General features: G+C 38.3%; 1 protein-coding gene and 1 non-coding gene across 5 annotated transcripts in view; both read left to right on the top strand.

Annotated features, from left to right (window-relative positions):
- Positions 1-8,781, top strand: part of Tbc1d4 (TBC1 domain family member 4) — a 174,426-nt gene extending 165,645 nt beyond the window's left edge. For all 4 annotated transcript variants that reach the window (XM_047552686.1, XM_047552689.1, XM_047552688.1 and 1 more), the window contains 3 exons: positions 984-1,153; positions 3,918-4,094; positions 6,423-8,781. In XM_047552686.1, coding sequence (XP_047408642.1) covers positions 984-1,153; positions 3,918-4,094; positions 6,423-6,656 — 581 coding nt within the window. In that variant the 3' untranslated portion in view covers positions 6,657-8,781. The remainder of the gene's footprint in view (positions 1-983; positions 1,154-3,917; positions 4,095-6,422) is intronic.
- Positions 8,782-12,316: 3,535 nt separating this feature from the next.
- On the top strand, positions 12,317-12,389 carry Trnav-uac (transfer RNA valine (anticodon UAC)). The gene has a single exon. It is a non-coding gene; the product is annotated as a tRNA-Val (tRNA).
- The last annotated feature ends 10,108 nt before the right edge of the window (positions 12,390-22,497 follow it).

The raw sequence follows: 22,497 nt of genomic DNA, 5'->3' as shown, positions 1-22,497 counted from the left end.
GATTGCTTTTCTCTATTGAAGTTTACTCTGGAGCTTGGGTTCCTATTAATGAATCTTTAAAAATCCTTTTATATATGTATTTCTATATCAAGTCAAAATAGTATTTCACGGCATCTCTTAGCCTTGCCCTTGGAAGCTTGTCTTTAGTGTTCAAGTAGCAAATGTCCCCAGTAGGCTTGTTTCTTGTTATGAGATCCTGACTGGAGTTGTCAGCTGCACAATTATTGCTCAATTCTTTTCTTTGAATTTAGTTGAAAATAGAGACTGTCAGGAAATGGCAAGATATATGAGCAAGAAGAGTGGCCACTTTTGTTTTTCTCACAGTTTCTTCTTTTTAAAAAGACTTTCCGTTGTATATGATTGATACAGTAATGGCATATATTGAGAAATATATTCATCCAAATACATTTGCTGCTTTTCAAAACTATTGCATAGTTGCATTTGCAAGGAAGCAGAATTTAGAGTAAGGGTAACTTTTCTGATTTAGATTATATTTTTGTTATTAGTTTTGATTTTTCTTTTAAGGTTTTTTCTTTAATTTTCTGATCTAATATAGACTTAATTTCATATTAACCGGCCCATTTACTTTTTTTATTATGAGATTTTGAATACTACTAATTGGCTATGTTGATTTGTTTTTATGTTCTGTTGCGAAGAAAAATCTAAATATCAGTTGAAAGTGTCTAGTCTCCATTAACTTGCTGTTAAAAATTATAAGAAACACATAGACAAACAGATATATAATTTATCCTCTGTTCCCCCACCTTTATCTGAGATTTCTTATAAGTTAGGGTAATAGTCACACACCTATTTGTCCCCACCACATTATTGTTTTTTAAAGCTAGGTGATTTTGACCAGTTTTCTTTTGCAAAATATTCTCTGGTTCTGCTGCAAAAATAAAACGAACACCTTTAACACAAAGAGTATGCTTTTGACAATAGTGAATGAATAATTTTGATAAGAAAATTATCTCTTCTTTTAGATATTATTTTTCTTCAGGGAACTGAAGTGATTTTCAAGGTTGCACTCAGCCTTCTTAGTAGCCAAGAGACTCTTATAATGGAGTGTGAAAACTTTGAAAGTATTGTTGAATTCCTCAAGAGCACGCTACCTGATATGAACACCTCTGAGATGGAAAAAATTATTACCCAGGTATGATTTGAATGATAATAATAAGATTATATAGCAGTTTCTCTGCTGTTTGTAAAATAAATGCTTTAGCATACAAATATAGTTTTGCTTGACAGGTATGTTTTTAAACTTTAATCAGATATATTTTATTTAGAAATGAGGCTATTGTGAAAGTTTTACATTGTGACATTGTTTATCTGGCTGTGCACGGGAAATGTGGTTTAGCATTACATAATGGGTTTTTCAGGAATCCTCATTGAAACCAAAGATAGAACTCACAGGAAGATCTGAGAATAAAATGAGACCCCCTTTTGCATTTTTAATTTTGTTGTAAATTTATAGAGGGAGGTCATAATGTGAGAGTACAGACTTTGAAATTAGAAAGTATTGGGTTTGCACCATCTTCTAGCTGCTTTTTTTTTTTCTCCAAGAAATATTTTTTGTTGACATTATTATCTGTTAATAGATCTTCTATTAGTTGTGTGACTTGCACACATCACCCTGATCTTCTAAACCCTAGTTTAGAAGCATTCCAAATGAAGCAGTGCTGACCTAAGAAGTTTTGGGAAACTTAATAAGGATCTCCCTCTGATGATTCAGATGAAGGAAGGTGTGAGTGGCTTAAGGGAATCCAGCATCCATGTCCAGGTGCCCAGGAACTACAAGCAGAGGGAAGCTGTTCCTCCCTGATGCTGAGGGGGCATGTGAAGGATAGAAGATGCTACCTGGATCAGTGGGAGCCAGAAATGGAGGGGGTCCCTGATAGTTTCTGTGCTCTTAGTAAACTAAGGAGGACAGGATTAGAAAAGAAGGACCTCCACCTCTTTCTCTTAGACCCTTCTAATCTCCTGTTAGCACCTCCCATTGGCCAAACCCAACCAGAAGCCAGCCAGAAAGGAATTGTGAGGCATGTAGTTCACAGGGGTCTGCCTCCTTGTGCACAGTAGAGGGGATGAGAACGGAGAAGGGATCTGGGAAGCAAATGGAAAGTAATCTGCACATCATGTATCTAGTCCCTGGCTCTTCACAGGGACCCTGGTGAGTGGTAGTTCTATAGTAATGCTGTTCAGGTGAATGAACTAACTGAAGATCAGATTTGTAGAACATACCACAATGCTTTGTGAGCATTGATAAAGTCTATTACTTTTCTGGAGGTGCTTGGGAGAGCCAAAAGAAGACAAGAGTTTAGAGAAAGAGAAAGTGAGTTTGAAATTTGTTCTGGTGACTTGCTGCCTAATAGCCACTTTGAAGAATGATAGCCTCTCCAAGTCTCAACTTCCATAAGAAAAGGAAATAACAATAATTGATCCTATTGTGTTTTCATATTGTAAGTTAAGGTATTTTATATACTATAATGGGAACTCATATTATCACATGTAAGATTGTCTTTCTATTGCATGGAAACGAAACCACAAGCAGAACATTCTGTAAATATGTAATAATAGTTTTTATTTGTTAAAATATTCTAAGTGGAGAAGGGTAGCTTTTATTTACATATTTGCTTATTCTTTGAAAATATCTTTTGACTGGCAAATATTCAGAGATTGTGCTTTTGGGGATTTGAAAACAGGTATTACCTCAGTTAACAAGGAGGTATAGGGATGTAGCTCAGTGGTAGAGTACTTGCCTAGCATGTGCAAGACACTGGGTTCATCCCCAACACCACCAATTAAAACAAAACAAAAAAATAAGCCAAAGGGGAAATTGCTTGGTTTTATATATTACTACTGAGATTAATGGGTAGAATTTATAGGCAATTGGTTTTGGATTTGATGTTAAAGAAAACTTCCTAATAATTAGAATCAATAAGTAGAATGAACTGTTGGTATTGGAGGAGACTTTGATGAGCTTTATTTATGAACCCTATAAAAAAAAGTATTAGATGTTTTTCCACGTCAATCAATACATATCCATATGATCACTTTTAGTGATCATGTAATAGTCCATTATATTGTCATCTGCTGGGCAAGGAAGAGGGTACATGTGTGTGAGGAAGATCAGTTAGTCTAGAAACCCCTTATTAAAATTGTAATATTGAAGTATCATTAATAGTAAGTAGTAGGATAAGTCGTATTTGCCTGAATGGCAGTTGTTGCCTTACTCACCCCAGCTACCCCCAACTAGTCTACATCAACAAGGGTTACCTGTCCTCTAACTTCTAAAGCAGGTGATCTTCCTGTATGGTGATAATCTGGGAGCGTATCAGCAGCTCTAGAGCTGTTCAGGCTGTGTATTTTTGAAGATTCTCTTTGTGGTAGAATATATAAATGATTTCCCAGAGGCTCACATGGAATAGCAAATGGATGAAACCATTTATTAAAGACCTTTCTGCCCCATTGACAAATACATTAGAAATACTTTTGTTCTCTGTAGTATAGAAATACACTATTCAATTTTGCTTACTAATTAGCAGCAGTTAGCTCTAGCATAATTACTCAATAACTGATGTTGTTTATCTGATATACTACATTTCAGAAGACAGTTTCTAGATTATGAATATTTTAGTTGCAAAATACCCTTGGACATTAATTTATTCTCATGACTTGGTCTCATAAGAATGTTTCCATTGTGTAAAAATATTCTGTGTTCTTATATTAATTGTCTAATCTCTATCTGATTTATTCCTGTATTGATAGTCATACCTACCTATTTTTTCCCTTTCTGTATGTTTTAATGTTCTTCATTAATAAGTATTCAGAAATAACATGAAGTATGCCAATACACAGAGATTCTATCTTGGTGTATGTACTGAAGGCCACACTAACCTCTGGTGTTTCTATGGCAGGTGTTTGAGATGGATATTTCTAAACAGTTACATGCCTATGAGGTGGAATATCATGTGCTGCAGGATGAGCTTCAGGAATCCTCATATGCCTGTGAGGATAACGAACCTATGGAGAAGCTGGAAAGGGCCAATAGCCAACTGAAAAGACAGAACATGGACCTACTAGAAAAATTGCAGGTAAAGAAAGATTTGACCAAAGAAGTACATGAACACTTCCTACAGGCACAGAAACTGTACTGGGAATGACAGGGTTGTAATATGTGGATGGAACCACTGCTAAGGGCTCATGTGTCAGATTGCATTCAAGTACCCTGAGGGGTATGAATGTACTTATGGATTTAAATATCACTTGGGAGAGAAAAATGCACACTCCCAAATGGAGGAACAGAATATGGTTAAATTCTTATTGCATATTAGACATATTTGGCTAAGTTCAAGGGAGAAACAATTGAATATGAGAAAGTGGGAAAGTTTGAGCTGGACTCTGAAAGGTTGGTAGAAGCAGGAAGTGAAGAGGGCATTCACATTGGTCACCAGAGGGGTAGCACCAATAGGGAGGATGTGGCAGAGCAGCAGAGTTAGCCTGGTATTAGTTTATGAGTTGTGTTGGGAGAGGTGAGGCAAATATGACAGAGGCTGAGGTGCAGGTGACTTTCAGTGTTAAACCTAAGAACATGACTTTAAATCCTGTTAAGAGGGAAATTTTTCATTGTTTTTGAGTCATGCATTAGGAAAAAGAATCTGAATTTTTTTTTTTTCTAAGAATCTGAAAATATTGATGGGAACAAATAGGATGGGGAGAGAAGGTAGGGAGGGAGGCCAACTAGAGGACATTTGCAAAAATCTGATTGAGGTAGATAAGAATTATCTAGAGTAAAACAGAAAGGGGAGGAAGAGATACTGGGTGAATTGAATAAAAACATGTAACATAGTTCCTGCCATCTAGGAGTTTATAATTGAGAATATCAAATATGAAATATTTATTTATAAATACATTCTACAAATGCAATAATTGATAAAGTAGTATTCTGCATCTGCAGTTAGTCTGATGTGCGCTCTGTGTTCATGACTGGAGGTGGAAGGACCTTAAACGTGCTTCGGGGGTGGAGGTTAGCAGGTATATTAGTCTGTTTTCTATCTGTAATGAAATACCTGAGACTGAGTAACTTATGAAGAGAAAATTTTCAAACTCAAAGTTTAAACACAGTCTAAACTATGTGCAAGCCATGCCCTGCGACCCCCTGCCACATCACATGTCAGAGTTCATCTTGATGGGAACTTGTGGGATGGGGAGTGCTCACGTGGTGAGAAAGGAATCCAGAGGGACTGGGGAGGTCCAGTCTTGCTCTTTGATTACAGTACTCAAAAACTAACCAGGGTCTTATGAAATCTACCTTAATCCCTCTAGGGCAGTCCCCGCCCCCATGACCTAAGGACCTTCCTCTTAGTCCCACCTCTTAAAGGCCCCACCACCTTACCTCATAATATTGCCACACTGAGGACCAGCCTTTCGACAAAGGAGTTCTTGGGGGACACACTCCATATCCAAACCATAGCAGCAGGTGACACTTCTTCAGGGAGATGAGCGCTAAGTTAGGGCTTTATTTCCTAATGGCCCCTTGACTTCTATTCACCCACACCCCTTTTCTGCCCTGCCATTCCCCTGCCTCTAAACTAGAAGACACTCAACCTGCTTCCATTTGGTGAGTCCTCTGTCCAAATCAGCTGGGAGAGAAATAGGTTAGAAATGAGGGATTTCTATAGTAGTTTCTCCCCAAAAATAGGAGCACTTAATTTCCCTCACTGTATCTCACATAAGCTCTGGCTCACAGAAACTTTGATCATTTTTCCTATTCAAAAATGAGCCAACATGGCTTATTTTAAAACAAAACAACAACTGGCGTATTGACCCATATTATTCAGATATTTCAACCATGACAAATTGAGCATTTTCTAACTGGGGAAGGCTAGTTGGCACCTGTTTTATGTTAAAGCTTGCTCTTAATTGTTATAGACTTGTTCATGACACTTCTGTGTAGTCATCTTTAAGTTTTCTTGAGCGCTTCTCATACCCATAAAAACTGCTGGAATCCCAAGTATGTTTTTCCAGAACCCACACTGCATGTCCAGTCAGAGGGCAGAAAGTAGCTTTGAGCTGTGCAGGGTGGTGTCAGGAATCCCCTCTTTTGCCTTTAGCCAGGCCTGACCCTAGGGAATGATGGTGGGCATGGAGTGAGGACGCCAACATTGCGGGGTGATGATTTAGTATTGCATTATTCATATAGTCAGAAGAGATTAATCATATTACTGTAATAGCAACCTAAAAATAGCCTTTTTACATACTTCATATAATATTTTACAAAGTGATTTTTTTTTTTTATCATTGGCTAATATAGACTTTTTTTTATCATTGGTTAATATAGCAGCCTGGTTGCTGCTATAATTAAGAACTAGACTCTTTACATTTTTCTCTGGGATGATTTTATTTTATTTTTTTCCTAACAGGTGGCTCATGCTAAAATTCAGGCCTTGGAATCGAACCTGGAAAATCTTTTAACCAGAGAGACCAAAATGAAGACTTTAATTCGGACCCTGGAACAAGAAAAAACGGCTTATCAAAAGACAGTGGAACAAATCCGGAAGCTGCTGCCGGCAGATGCACTAGCCAACTGCGAAACACTGCTGAAAGACCTAAACTGCAACCCTAACAACAAAGCCAAGGCAGGAAATAAGCCATAGTTCAAGATGTGCTGTCTCAGCAGAAAGTGCTCCTTTAGAATATTGGAGAGGAAGAGCCCACGTGCTGCTGGCCCAAGCTGGACATTGAAGCTGGGCGAGCCACCCGTGCTGGTGCTGAGCCCGCCAGCAAGTGGACCTCACTCTCATCAGAGCTTGCCAATCCCAAGCCGTTGTATATGTACACAGACGCTCTTGTTGCTAACTCTGTACATACATATGAAATGGACATAAAGAGTTCATACTTTCAAATAAAGTGAGTAGACATATATTTAGAGCATTTTTTAGTCAGAACTTCATGAAATCCACACCAAAGGGAAGTTCAAGTGAAATTTCCCTTGGGTACATGTGAAATCTTTTTGTCTTTTTAGCAAAACAAAGCTAGAGCATCTTTGTATATTGAAATATACTTGAAAAAAATGAATGTATTTTTTTCTCCAAAGAACAGCATGTTTCACACGATGGTGGAAAGGTGGAAACATTTATGTACCTTTATGTGTACCTGTCCTAAATTCTACTGACACTGTCTGAATGAGGAAAGCTAGTCATACTCTAGTAAGTTTTATGGGAAGGTGGGGTCTTTTTGCTCTGCCTGCTTTGTGCCAATGAGCATGTTACATCTTCATGTATTTTGAGTCTGGTGAGGCTTCTCTTTAGACACAGATAAGGAGAAAGCAGGACATTGTGGCTGAGTCTGCCCAGCTCAAGGTAAAAAAGAATGTTGCTAATTTTTTAGCAAACTAGACCAGCATTATTACTCAAACTGAAAATACCAGGCCTTGAAAATATAATTTAGGACCTAAATTGTCTCGGTTAGCTTCTTACCTTTTTATTTAAATGACTTCTGCAGTTGTGAACAGTTCCTTGGTGCCACAGTAACTAAGTGACACAGATTGGCCATTTCCCCACCAAATTTGTAAAAGCCCACGATGTAGTTCTTTTGACTTTCAATTTAGGATAAGGAAATGCAATTATGATTAATTTTTCTAAAGAGGACATACTGTGTTCAGATACTTTTATTTTTTATTTTTTGCCAATTGACAGAATCTAATAAGCTATTAATCATCTTCCCCTTTCATGTGAAAATTTAGGAGAACTGTGAAAGGTTTGGGAAAAACTGTTGAAATCTACTGGAAGGGAAGGGGAAAGTGGCACCAAGCCCAACCCAAACCTACAATTCTGATTTGGACTCCCAGCTTCCGCTGCCTGCAAATAGCTCGTTAGAAGATATTCATGCATGCTGGGTCTACGGAAGGGAAGTCATTTTTCAAACTACACGTGCAATTCTCCCTTTCAGCAATGATTTTACGATAGTGCCTCTGAAAATCAGTGCAGCTTTTTTGCCTTTCTAAACTATTTATCGGCACTGCTTTTTGCAGCACTTTTATTTTCACAGATGGATTATTTGGGGTAATTTTCTTCAAAGAGAGTTTGTTATACACAAACTGAAATGTATTATAGAGTGCAAGAGTAAAGCTCTAAAGGGTTCAGAAAATCTCCATGAACAGATGACAAACATCTGAAACCCCCATTATGACTGGGTAACAGTGAAAGTACGTATTCTTGTTGCAGATCAGCATGCCCTTTAATCTCCATGGTTTCTTAGAAAGACAATAATTTTTTTTTTTTTTAAGTAAAGCAAGTTCATATCACTTCTGGGTTCTAGAAATTGCTGATTCTAGGTACCCCATTCACTTGGGGACTATCAATTGTTTTGTTATTAGATTTCCTGAAAATTTCTCCGTTTACAGGAAAGGATAATTTTCCCTATCAGGAATAATATGTCAAATATTATCTAACTATATGGTGAGACAAATTGACTTATGGGTGTGATATACAAGTGATAGCCAAGAAGTCTTCAAGTGGGGGGAGGAAACCTTTTCTTTCTGTTATTCAGTTTAAAGTAGACTTTATTCTGGATGTTTAATGCCAGCATTATGAATTGTATTATGGTGTTCAGAGATTAAGGTGACTTGGATACAATGTTTTCTTTTGAAAATAAATTTTCTTTCTCATTTGTGATTTTTAAAAATGTTGTACCAGTTATGCTCCATACATTTTACATCTTCATCAGGTTAATGTAATGTCTGGTTCATTTCCAATAAATACATTGTTAAAGTTTCCTTGACCTGTTGATTCTACATTTGTTACTCTTTGGGGAGAGAAGCTGCCCTTGGAGAGAGACCTTTAAATAAAACCTGCATGGGCTGCTTGGGTTGTTACTACTTAAAATTGGTATACTGATAGTCTTCCTTACAGAATTCCAGACAACAAAGATAATGTCATAAATATTCATGAGAGTACATTATTACCAGTTTTCACTTTTTCTCAATGAAGCCTTTTGCTGATGATTATGGAAAGAAAAAGGCAACCACAAGGACAGGTTTTCATTCTACTCCTTTTATGTTCTAGGCCTTCTCAGAGCAAGAAAGTGTAGGAAAAAATACAAATTTTTAATTGCATAATTGCTTCTATATACTTAAGGGCATTTACCAATGGATATAATATGAATGTATTTTCTTAAAAATCAATCTTACTAGAATATTCTCAAGTAAGTTTGCAATCAGATACAAGGATACGATGTCATGTTGCTAACTTTAGGACTAAAACTTTTCATCTTGCAATGTAGGTAGGAATTTAACATTTGAAAAGGAGGCAGTATAGGCTTAATAGTATAGTCTCTTAATAACCGTGTTGACTTACCCACTTAATTACCAATTTGTTTCTCACAGTGCTGATGAGGAATAAGAAATCTATCATCTGATAGCATGAAGTATTTTGTCCTCTACCATGATGTGAGACTCTCATTAACTCTGACATAATGAGAAAAAGCACTGGATTCAGGGTGGGAAGTATTAGATCTGAATCTTGGTTTCACTACTGGTATTTACTCATTCAACAATCAGATTTTGTGACCAGGTTCCAAGCTGCATGTCAAGTATCCAGAGGTAGACAAATTATAGTCCTTGTCCTCAAACAGCTTATGGGCTAGGTATGAGGAAGGGACTAATTAGAAAACGAGAGTTTGGGGTGTGCAAAGTAATCCAGACAGGAATCATAGCACTTGGCAAAGGGACAGGGGCTGGATAACACCTGAAGTGGGTATGAAAACTGTTCCGAGACAGGGTGGTGTGATCAGAGTTAGAAAGCAGAAGTTGTGTAGGTTGTGTAAAGCAGTATATGAAGGAAAGAAAATGGTACTTAAATCAGAACTCATTCCTTAAGCCTAAATTATACTTACTCTAGTGAGTGTAGTCCAATGGGGGTATAGTGAGAGAGGAGTCTTCTGACAGACAAGGACTCTCACAAAAGGTCCTCCTGGAGCATGTGAAGGAGGCTGAGCTCTCAAATAGCCAGTAAAGTGGAGAGACAGGTTTGCTGCAATCCATTTGATACATTTGGGCAGAAACTAGGGAGAAGAATTGCAATTAGGTGAATGCAATAAAAATCCAAATCAGAAAATTAGTAAGAACCTGATTAAGGGCACTGAACTTGGAGAGTCAAACTTGACTTCTTCCTTTCCAATAGTAGTCACTGAACCCTGCTGTTTTTTTCCACAGTATTTACCTATCCATTTTCCCTGTCCACCCAGCAGCTACCTTAGTGCATGCCTTTGTTCTAGTGGGTTAAACACCATTCTTGACTTCTGGGAACAAGCTCATAAGCCACAGATGTGGAGGTACTTACCTCTTGTTTTGCATAGTAACAAATGCAAGTAGAGTGTGGGGTTGGACAGTTCAGAAGAGATGGGGGAAGGACCTAGGATTGCGATGGAATTAGCTGGAAGCATAGGAAGAAAGCAATAGAACTGTGCCCAGTGGGAATTTTGGAGCAGAATACTATTTGCTTCAGTAACCTCTTCTCCCTGAACATTCAGTACAATGTCAATAATTGGTGCTCCACATTGTGGAGCCAGAATTCCTTTGATGCTAGTTCTCTACCAAGGTATGTATAGCACCAGAGGACATCTGAGGGAAACCTGCCAAATATGGGTTAGTGCCTCTTACCTGGATCATTCCTTGTCATTAGAGTCCTTCACCTCAAGCAAAGGGACTTTCCCAAAACGTTCATCTCATCAAGTTTATCCTTAGCCTAAAACTTCAAAGACTTACCCTTTCTCCCAGAATCAAATTCAGCCTTTGACAGGAGGGTCTTCCCAATAATCTGTCAGTCTGGTCTCCTGCTTCTGGCTGGGTCTTATCCTCTGTTCTGGGCAAATGGCACACTCCCTTTCTATGAACCAGCTGTCTGGCTTTGCAGAGGCTGTACCCTCTGCAGAGGGGCTGGAGTGCACCCTTCTTCTTGCATCTCACTGGGCTCCCTCCTTCAGGATGCCCTTGGGCCTCTGTGGCAGGTTGAACCCCAGGGAGGGGTGTCATAGCATTAGCAAGGGGAGCGGGATTACTGGAATTCAAAGACATCTCAACACCCCCAGGTGAGGGTAAGCATACTAAAAAACTAAAAGCCAACTTCATAGTTACCCTGCTACAAAAACATGTTAATGAATATCGGGTAAATGAAGAGGTAGGTGTAATTATATTTAGCATTTTATGTTTCTTGATGACCTAGTGGGTCAAGCACTTTGTTAGAGGTTGGGACCACAAAAAGATCTCATTCTTGATTGAGTCAGTTCTTATCTGACAAATTCACCTTTTTATAAAAAAACAAAACAAAACAAAAAAAACCAACCAGAATGTGTGGAGTAACATTTTGTAAATTGTGAAAGCATTCTACTGCTTCATCCTTTATCATAAATGCTATATGCTATGTATAAGGTACAATTTATATCGTATATAGCATATTGTACTGTTTCTTATACCCCAGACCAAATATATTACAGTAGGTAATGGGACTATAATAGGTCTCTCACACTGAATAATCCAGGAGCATTATTTACTTAGACTAGAATGTGGATAATACTCCCTGGAACTATTTAATAAAGCAGTTGATGTTTAACATTTTATATAATGTACAGACTGTACTAAGAACAGAGACCCACTTGTCCCATACTGTCCCATATTCACATGATTTTACTGTTCCACTGGAATAGCAGTATTCATTGGAATAGTTTTGTATCCAAGAGACTCTTTTCTAGGAATATGACGTTATTGTTCTTTATAGGAGCTTCTCAAAAGACCCAGAAACTTTTCAGTAGACAATTTATATCCCAAAACTCTTTGAACTTCTCCCTTAGAAATGCTTACTTTGGGGGCTGGGGAGATAGCTCAGTCAGTAGAGTGCTTGCCTTGCAGGCACAAGGCCCTGGGTTTGATCCCCAGCACCGCAAAAAAAAAAAAAAAAAAAAGAAATGCTTACTTTTTTTTTTGAGCAACCTTAAACTATCATAATGGTCATCCATTCTTAATCAAGTGCCACATTGGAATACCCGCCTTAACACAGACTTCTCTGTTGGAGATACAAGGCTCTGTAGGTATGGCACCCTCCCTTACCATGATAGGCAATAAGCTCAGTTTTGTCTTATCAATGAGTTGTGTTGATTACATTTGAGAGCCACCTGGCACTTGTAGAAGTATTGTACTTTATAGCATACATGCTCTTATTTTGTCTTTTTCAATTTTCCTTTGCTTATCTTACACTTAATTCCTGTTTTCTTTCTCTGGTCCCTTTTTCCCTATGCTGTCTGTTTCAGTTCTCCCAGGGCTGGGGATGTAGCTCAGTTGGTAGAGTACCTGCCTTACATGTACAAGGCTCTGGGTTCAATCCCCAGCATCACCACCAAAAAAAAAAAAAAAAAAAAAGAGAGTCAGATCTCCCAGTAATTCTTATCATTTTATATTATAATTGGTGGTTCCTAAGTATAGAGTCAGTGTTGACCTTCCTATATACCAAACATAGAATACAGAAAAAAAATTCTGATTTGAACTAAATATTTTATTTACTGTCATGTAAGTAAGAACTATAGATGTTAATACTGGGGCACTACAATGAAATATCCCTGAAACCTCTTAAATAAGAAAAAAAATGAGATTGTTTGAAGTGAGATCAATAATCTTTGTTCTTATCTGAAAGGTCACTTTAAGCAGAATACCTTCTGGATCTGAAAGACTGACTGTGATCCAATTAGATATATTTGTATAACTAAATAAAGATTAGGTGAGGTTAACCCAAAAGAGATATGTTAGTCTTAGATACAAAAAGGAAACCAGGCAGGTTTTGGCAGATCCAACTGGAAGGAATCTTTGCCAAGCCTCTGGGCAAGTCTGTTCTTATTGTTAAAGTTAGTACAGGGAGTCCTGAGCTCAGAATGCTGGGCTGGCTTTTCAGACAAGCCTGTCTCCATTGTGAGATTGGTGCCTTGTTTTTTAGCTGGTTCCCTAAGCATCCAACTCATTTGCTCCCCTTGTTTAAAGTCTATGGCCTCAAGGCATCCTTCTATTTATAATTTAGCTTCGTCTGTCACAGAGAAATATTACATTAGTTACACAACTACAAATATTCAAGTCCCTGCAACAGTTCTATTTTTCTAAATAGATTCCAGAATTGTAAATTGTGATAAAATGTATACAACATAAAATATAGCATCTTAGACCTTTTTTTTCACATATAGTTCAATGGCATTAATTACATTCACTTTGTTGTGTGACCCTAGCTCCTTGTAACTACCATTCTATTTTCTGTTTCTGAATCTGATGACTGGACACCTCACATAAGTGGAATCATACAGTATTTGTCTTTTTGTCACTGGTTTCTTTTACCTAGTATGTTTTCAAGGTTCATCCATGTTGTAGCATATGTCAGAATTTCCTTCCTTTTAAAATCTGAATAATATTCCATTGTATGGCTATATACCACATTTTGGTGTTTTTGTTCCTCTGTAAATGGACACTTACATTTCTTCCATCTTTTGACTGTTGTGGATAATGCTGCTATGCACGTGGGTATATCAATATGTCAGTTGTAGGAGTTGGAATTTTGTGAGTCTACCCATGAGGAATAAATCTGTGGTTTGTGACCCAGTGAAATCAAACTGTTCAGCCTTCAGGGTCCTAAACTGGAACAGTTGCAGCAAGGTAAATGACAGTTTGGGTGAGTCGTTGTTATTACTATTACATGAAAAGAGTTCTAGAATGCACAAGTCTGATGTTGGGCAAATTGGTTTTCTCAGTAATAATGCTGCTTTGAAAATACTGAAGAATAGTATTTTTTCTAAGAGCTATTTAAAGGTTGCTAATGTTCAAGTTTTCTCCTGCAAAGTAAAATTCTTAAGTGGTTTCATGTTTGCCTTTTCAAATTAAGTTAATTTGCAAATTCACAGTGGTCAGTCTCAGTAGAACATGATATTCTTCATAAATAATCATTGCAGTTAAAATATTACACTCTGGGAATGTCTCAGAAATAAGACGTTTCAAAATGAAACAAGAGCATTTCCTATGTTGCCTTTCACCAACTTGTGCATATTCAATTTCCTTTATACATCTATGTTCTACTTTGTCTAGCAAATAATTTCTTTGTTTCAGACATCCTTTGCTCCCTAATTTAGCAAATTAGGGTACTTAGAGGAAGAAATCGCCCTTCACTGTTTAAGTCTATTAAAACTTATGTAATTAGAGCAGTCACTAGTAATTTAATAGTACTTATATTTAAAATCACAAGGCAAGGCAGGCAGGGAGATACCCAAGTGAGTTAATGTACTTGATTTTCTTCCCATTCCCCCCAGAGTTAAACTTATGATCAGCTAGGTATGCCCAACTGTCCCATATATCAAAAGAATCAAAAGAATACAGTTCACTTGCTGTTTCTGTGGAAAGATTACAAGACATAATACAAGGGCAAAGTAGAAAAATATACTTGCTTGCAATTATATTTTCTGTTCCTCTGCTCTTCCCAAGCTTGAGGAAGTGGTTGAAAGAGTTATTAAGAGCAGAGTCCTCTGCCTTGAAGGCACTGTCACAATGGAAACCCCACTTCCGGTGAGACGGGACTCATCCTCTGAAGCACCATGGAGGATGATGGCTACCGTGCAGGGTCTCTCTTGCCATAACGGTGGTCAGTTGAGCGAGCCCTCCGGCTTCTGCAGGCCCTGTCTTCAGCGAGGCTTATTGGCGTGCATGGCCGGTTACATGGAAGAACTGGTTTCACTCACTGCGTTGTTTTGCATTGGTAATTGTACACTTTATCGGTAGCATGAGATCTAGTTCCCATGGCTCTCGAAAAGGGATACTTGTATTACCTCAGACTTCCCCCCAGATTTATTCCTGGACAATGTTTGTGGGTGCTCAAATTCTATGGTCAAATAAATTTGGGACACAGAATGGCTTAAAAGACATTAAGCAAAACTCTTCACTTCCGAGCTTCCCAGACCCTTTAACCACTGCCATTCCTCGGGAAGAACATGGGATGGGTAGGGAGGCCGGGTAGAAGGCTTGTCAACATGTATATCCAGGTGAGCTCTGGATCCTCCACTTACTCCTGTTGACCTGGGAAAGTCCTTGAACTTTTTAGAAGCTGGGTATTCTTACCTGTGACCCGACAGACTTAAGTCACTAAGATCCTTCAGTTACAATTTCTGTGGAAACCGATTTTTCCAAAACTCCAGATAAATCACACAGGCACATGGTAAGAGAATTCTGGTTTTGCTTTCGGTCTATGATAATCTGTCTTCACCTTATAGTATTCCTTTGTTTTTTTTTTTTTTGTTTTTGTTTTTTATTTTTTACAAAATACCATACGACTAATGATCCAAGTAAATATTTTATACCAGCCATTTTTTTCTCTAAGTATATAGTTAGCCTTATTCTTTGGTTTTTGTTTTTAATAAATGTGTAAATCATTTCCCCCTTCATTCCGGGTGTTGGTACCTAATAACTGCATTAAAAACACATAGTCTTGCTTTCTTCATTGGAGTAGAGAGGGTAGAAAAGTGACACATTCTTTCTTCTAATTTAAGTACAAAAAAATTTTAAAATAAAATTCTTTTTTTTGATTATTTAAAAATATCCTACAACTTGAAAGATTAAGAAAGGCTTTGTATCACCAAATGCATTTCAATAAATGCTTCTCTTTCAAATGTTTCCTTCATAAATCTGTACACAATTTCTGTCCTATAGGTAATACGGATTGCCATTCCATGAATGAATTCCAGTTGGCAAATAGAGAAAGGCCTTGTCTAATGAAATTCTTCTGTCGCCATTGTGCTGACTGCAGCTGTCTTCCCACGCCAGTGGGCCATGTGTATTTTCATTTATATAGAAAATATAAATAGAAAACACAGCCAATAGTGAAGTAAATTGCAGGCTACATTTTTTTGTTCATTCAACAAACATTATGTGAACACCCACTATGTGCCAGCTAGTGTGCTAAATGCTCAGAATATGGTCCAGATAAAGTCAGGTAGATAAGAAGAGGCAATACAAGGTCAAGGGATATGGATCATGTTAGATCAGCTAGGCAGTATTAGTAAAAATGAATTGGAGGGCCTCCTCAGCCAACCTCGTGAGATTAGAAAGACTATTCAATCAATGAAATTTAAGTAGACATTTATCTCATCTATGTGACCTTGAAAGGATTTTAGCTTAAACTGATGGATATGTTCTAGTCTATAGCACTTCATGCCAATGTTTCTTATTTCAAAAAACTAATATTAATATGTTTTTCTCAAACTAAAACTCAGTATAGGGAATTACTTACAAAGTCCTGAAAGTTTACAGAAAATTTATATCACTCTATCTATAAATAATCTTTAATATGTTGATGTATTTCCTTTGTTATCATTTCCATGAATTATAACAGAAATTTCAAGGAAAAAGAAGATCCAGTTTATAAAAAGCAATTCCTCTTCTTAAATCTCCTCAAGTCTTATTAATTCTGCCATCATGGAGGCTTTCATTCTCAACCACCTACTAGACCATTCCCCAGCACTCATTCTGAGGAGGCAACCAATTCTCTTCTTTACACATCACCTTGGCCTCTCTGACTTTTATTTTTGTCCATGATCATCTGTGGTCTGAATATTTGTGTCCCTTCGACCCATATATTGACTAAACCTCAAGGTATGAAGCCTCAGGTACTAAAAGGTACCCCATATTTAGGAGTTTATTAGGTCATGAAGGTATATAGCTCTGGGAATGGGATTAGTGCCTTTTATAAGTCCCTTTTATAAAAGGCTTCTGCCCCATTTTTGTGGAAGATGCCTTCTCTGTGGAATGGGCCTTCACTAGACTCTGGTTCTCCTAGTGCCCTCCTGTGGACTTCTTGCCTTGAGAGCTGTGAGCAGGAAATTTCAGGTGTTTATAAATTACCCAATTGAAGGTATTTTGTTAGCAGCCCCAATGGATGAAGACATCCAGTAAACAAGACTCTTTGCCTCCAGAAGGCTCAGGGGAAGGAAAACCAAGATTATTTCAGATCAACTGATTCTGTTTGATTGGTTCTGTTACCTAGTATTAACTTTTGTATGTGCCTGTTATATAAATATAGACAATTGGAGAGAGTTTGCTTCATTCAGAATTAAAGAATAACAAAACATAATTCGAAGGACCAAGTCAGTATGATGGACATTCTCAGGGAGAGATCTGATATGGCTCTTAACTGAATGAGGATTCCGTTGGGACATTTATTAGAATACTTGACAGTACCTGGTTAAGTTGTTCATGACATAAGGCAGAAAAAATATTTTTAAAAGTTTTGTAGTTTTAGGTCAGAACCAAGTCTGTAAGTTTAAGAGGCACAGTTAAGAGGACATAAAAGTAAGTGATACTGCAAGTGAGACAGTGAAGGTGCTTATTGTTTGTGTCTGAGTGGTCACATCAAGACAAATTTTGAAGCTGTGTTTTCCATTCTTGACCCCTTTTTATCCCACCCCCCCAACCACTCATCACACACTGTTCTGTCTCAAAGAACATCAACCATCACACACACACACACACACACACACACACACACACACAATCTGAAAAATGTACTCTTTTCCTAATCTACAAACACAGCAGAAGAGCTCCATGGGTCATAAATGCAGTTTTATTAATTGCAGTTTTAAAATATATGATGTTTCCAGTTTGTCTTATCTCTAGGGCTGTCTCTACTACTGTTGTGACTACTTGTAGCAGTAGGTCGCTGTGCAACTATGAAAAGACACAGAAAGATGATCTGATCAATGAACAATTACACCATAATTGAAGAAGTAAGATATGAAAATAAAGTGACCATAGATGAGATGAACCATGAACATCTCCCTGCAGAGCTTTTAGTTTTGCTAATCTGGCTTCCTGAAAATGTTATAAATGCATCAGTTCTAATTGATTTGAAAGTTGAGAGAGTGCAGGAAAGTCTTCCAAAGTCATATTAATAAAAACATTGACCAACAATAGTAACAATTGCTTACTAGGTTAATGCATTGTATGTGCATTGTCTCTATTTTTTTGCAATAATTTTATAGAATAAAGTACAATTTCTATCCTTATTCTACAAGTGAGTAAAGCAAAATGACACTGCTAGTAAAATAGGGAAGGTGGGACCCAATTTCTGTGTGATCTGCCTACAGGATTGGTTCTTTCAATGACTGGGCTGTGCTTGGGGTTGTGAGGTTTATCTATGTTACATCATCTCCAAGTCTCAGAAAGTCTTATGTTGTTTCTTTCGCATTTGTTCAAGTTAAGGGTGCTTTTCATCTGGGTTCTGCAGGGATAAACAATTTAAGAAAGATTCAGGAAGGGAAGAATGCATAAAGATAGGAGGGAAGTTTGGAGGATAAATGAGAAGAGAAGAAAGAAAACACTAGCAAGAGTTCTTCTCATCTCTGGCAACCTGCACTGTCCAAAAGTTGTGATGAACATTGCTTAAATGAAACCAGAGAGACTGCAAACCCTTATCGATTTCTTACTGGATTTCCATATCTAAATGAAAGTATAGCAGATAGCAATTAATTTTTTCCTTGGAGTCTGGGCACAATGAATCAGGTAAATGTTGATTCCTTTTCTAGTAGAAGTCTATTAAAGGGTAAGGATGCCCTAGGTGGATCTCCCAATCTGAATCTCCCAAGAGTCATCCTCACCCCAAATTCAACATAGTGGTCCAATTTGGGAGCATTGGGGGAAGTAAAAGAGAGAAAATGTCTTGGTGTTCTCCAGTTTGGCTCCTCCTCTCTTCCCAACCTTGCATGCTGGCTCTGACTAGGAAAGATGGTCATTGTGGAAAAGGAAACAGAACTTCAATGCTTTGGTGTATAGGCTGATGGAGAAGAAATAGAATCATGAAAGCATTCTGAGTACGCCCATTTAAGATGGACCACAAGTCAGGTTTATTCATCATGATTTCAGATATTTGGGTAGGACTGAAAGAAGTCCATGTAACTTCACTGAATTTGAATCTGTTTAGGGAGGGGTTTCTAGGAAGATGCAAGATGTATGATAGAAAATAAGTTTTGCTTTTCTTTGAAGAACATTGTGAAGGGAAAAAAAAAGGCCAATAGATTAGAATGAGGGATTGCTGAGGTTAGAACTGTGCTTAGTATTGTTCTGTATTGACTGGTAGGCTGAATGACTTGGTGAATGAATGGATGAAATCTTAACATTTTGGAGCACTAATATTTGACAAAGTAACTGTGTTAACTTTCCATCACTGTGACAATATACCTGAAAGCAATATGGTTTCTACAGGGATAAACAATTTAAGAAAGATTCAGGAAGGGAATCTTAAAGGTGAAAAGGTTTATTTTGTCTTACAATCAACTTAAAGATGAAAAGGTTTATTTTGTCTTACAGTTTCACAGGTTTCAATCCATGGTCACTTGACTCCCTTGTTTCAGGGCCTGTGGTAAGACAGAGCATTATGACAGGGAGGACAGGATGAAGAAAGCTGCCCACCACATGGCAGCCAGAGGGTGGGATGAGAGAGAGAGAGAGAGAGAGAGAGAGAGAAAGAGCACATCCCCAGTGATCCAAAATTGGCTTCTCCTTGTAGTCTGCACCATCCCCCAAAGTCCCTTACACTATGAATCCATTAACCTGCTGATGAGGTCAGAGCCCTGTAATCCAATTGCTTTCCAAAGACCCCACCTCTGAACACTGCTGTAATTGGGGACCAAGGCTTCAACACATTAGCATTTGGGGGACAGTTCAGATCTAAACCTTAACAGTAAGTAAGGAGTAATATTAGAAAAATTTGGGTCTTTTGCCCTGACAGAATAATCTAGACCATCTAGGAAACAGGCTTCCTTTTTATTGGGAGAACAAAAGATGGAAGATGACTCATTGTGGACATAAATTCTCTGTTAATATAATTTAAATGAAAGCCATTTCAAAACATTTTATAGATGTGTTTGCGTTTGCTTCTCTGATACCTTCTTTCTGTGCAGCAGTTACATCATCCGTTCTGATTTTGGGGTGCTTACTTTGTTAGATTACATTGTGCAATCTAGGACTAGTGTTGATGGAACTCAACTTGAGAGATAGTGCCTTATTTTGTATTAATAACTTCATCATCAGAGCTTTGAATAGGAGGAATAATCAATCACAAAGCGTGATTTAAAGGGCACTGGCTAATCTCAGGCATGCCTGAAATTTGCATTATTCAATTCTTTTTGTACGACATTTACTGAATGTCTGATGTGTGTGCTGTACTGGGTGAGAGAAACAGAGGTACATATTTGCATTTCAGTTTGGTGAATCGCATAATAAGATATGTTTGAAGGTTTATTTGTACATAAGTAAGAAAAAATGATTAGTTGTGTCCAGGATGCAGGCAGGAAGGCAATGGGACGGGAAAGCAAAAATACCTTTTAACTGAGCCCTGAAGAGTTGGAAGAGGATCCAAGGTGTGTGTGTGTGTGTGTGTGTGTGTGTGTGTGTGTGTGTGTGTTTGTGCCAGGGAGGTTAGGGGAGAGATGTGGTGGGCAGGAACAGAGACAGTCAACCAGGCTTTGATATTCCTTGAGGAGTCATTCCCAAAACTCTACATCTGGTGACTAATTCTGCTTCCCAAATACTATGATACTGAGGAAGATGGTAATCAGATATGAGACCCACTGATTCCACATACTCTTCTTCTAATAAAAACAAGTACCATTGGGGTGGATTATTGTGAAGCCAGTGTTTCAAGGTCCCTTAGTTGCATGGGTCTTTCCAAGATTCTGTATCTAATTCCACATTAGTAATTTCATATCATTCCTTTAGAAGGGGTGGCATCAAATTATACAGAAATGTAGATTCCATGAAATTTGGGTCTGTCCCTGGCCACCACTTATTCTATGGTGTATCATTGGTCTAATCAGCAGATGTAAACCACAGAGTAATTTGAACAGGGAGTATTTAACATAATGTAATGAAGAACAGGAAAAATGGGGATTTTCTGGAAAGGAGTGAAAAAAACTTTGAAGAATACAGAAGAGCAGATACAGGAGGCAACCCGTAAGGGCTTGTGAGAAGCTAAGGAAGCAACAGACCTGCCCCTCTGCCAACCCTCACCCCAAGCCTGAGATCCAGACTGTATGGGAGGGGGTTTGTGGCTCCCTGGGTGGTGGAGAAAATTAGTGGGACTATGAGGTCTCACAAAAGGCAAAGCACATATGGGCAGGTGCCAGGACAGGGGCACTTCTCTGAGAAACTGTCAGTGGGAATGGGGAGGAATACCAGGCAGAGATGGCCCCATTTCTGCTAGTCAACTAGTGCCATGGGAGCCAGGTTCGGCAGGAAGCTGCACCAGGTGGATGAGCCTCCCAGAGGGGTACCTTCCTCCTGTGGGGTCCTTCCAGCATTGTCTACTGACAAGGTTCAAATTTTATTATTATGCAAACTGCAAGTGATAACTACAGGATCTGCAGATAATGGCATAGCAAATGATAATGATCACAATGGCAGAGCAAAGGGTAATAGATGGGAGGGGATCTCAAAGGCAATCTGTTGGTAACAGCACATATGGTTTCCACGAGTAAGTCATGCTTGCTATCTCATTCAGAAGAATCCCGTCTATCCCAAGTGTTATTGGCATGAGACACTGCTTCAAATCTAAGTATTTCTGAATGTTCAGACAACACTGGGTTTTGGATCTGCAGTAAGGAATACCACCATATGAGGTACTTCTCATGAGACTGTTCCTGAGGGTCACCTAGAAGACAATAGAAGGTATCGCACTCCCTGCCCGCAGAGAGACACGACACCTGGTTCTTTTCAGCTCTTTATTGCGCGCTTCTGCCGTGGTTTTCTTTCTTGCTTCTTCTTTGTTCTTTCTTTGTTCACTCTTTGAGGAACTTACACTCCAATATATACAGTACTTGTAACCAATCAGCCTTTGAGCATGAGGGGAGAGCATGCACAGATACAGGCAGCAAAGGCAGGCATACAGTGGACCTGCACTGTCCATCAGGGAGCTCAGCCAATCCCTCGAACTTCCTCAATACGATGTCAGTTGTTTGTGCAAAAGTTAACTGCTCTGGCTCACTGCCAGGCGCCATCTTAGCCTTGCCACACCTAGGGCCAGGGGTCCGGCCGAAACCCCGACAAGAAGGAGAGCAGCCAAAGGGCTTGTGGATCATTTTGGGTTTCTGAGAACAAATATCAATAAACACCCTTTATCTTGGAAACAGGGATTTATACTTGAATTCAGATATGGAATACCCAAAACATGAAGAAGTGTAGCTGTTAGGATTTAACCCAATTCTGTTGGGTTTAGCCTTTAAACTGTGACGGTTGACATACTTATAATCTGCCACTCTCATCTTAAAGGTTCGGTTGTCAATCATCCTGATGATTTGGAGTTTGTTTTTCCCTTCCATGGATATGGTAGGGATGTGAATGGGAAAACATTTTGGAACAGGTTTTCATCTAGCTTTAAACAATTTTTGCATTTAAAGTATATAAGGATGTCTTTCATCAATTGGCACTTTGGATGT

The sequence above is a fragment of the Sciurus carolinensis genome, chromosome 5, assembly GCF_902686445.1.
Source record: "Sciurus carolinensis chromosome 5, mSciCar1.2, whole genome shotgun sequence".
Taxonomy (NCBI): Eukaryota; Metazoa; Chordata; class Mammalia; order Rodentia; family Sciuridae; genus Sciurus; species Sciurus carolinensis.
This window is presented reverse-complemented; position numbering and strand designations above follow the sequence as displayed.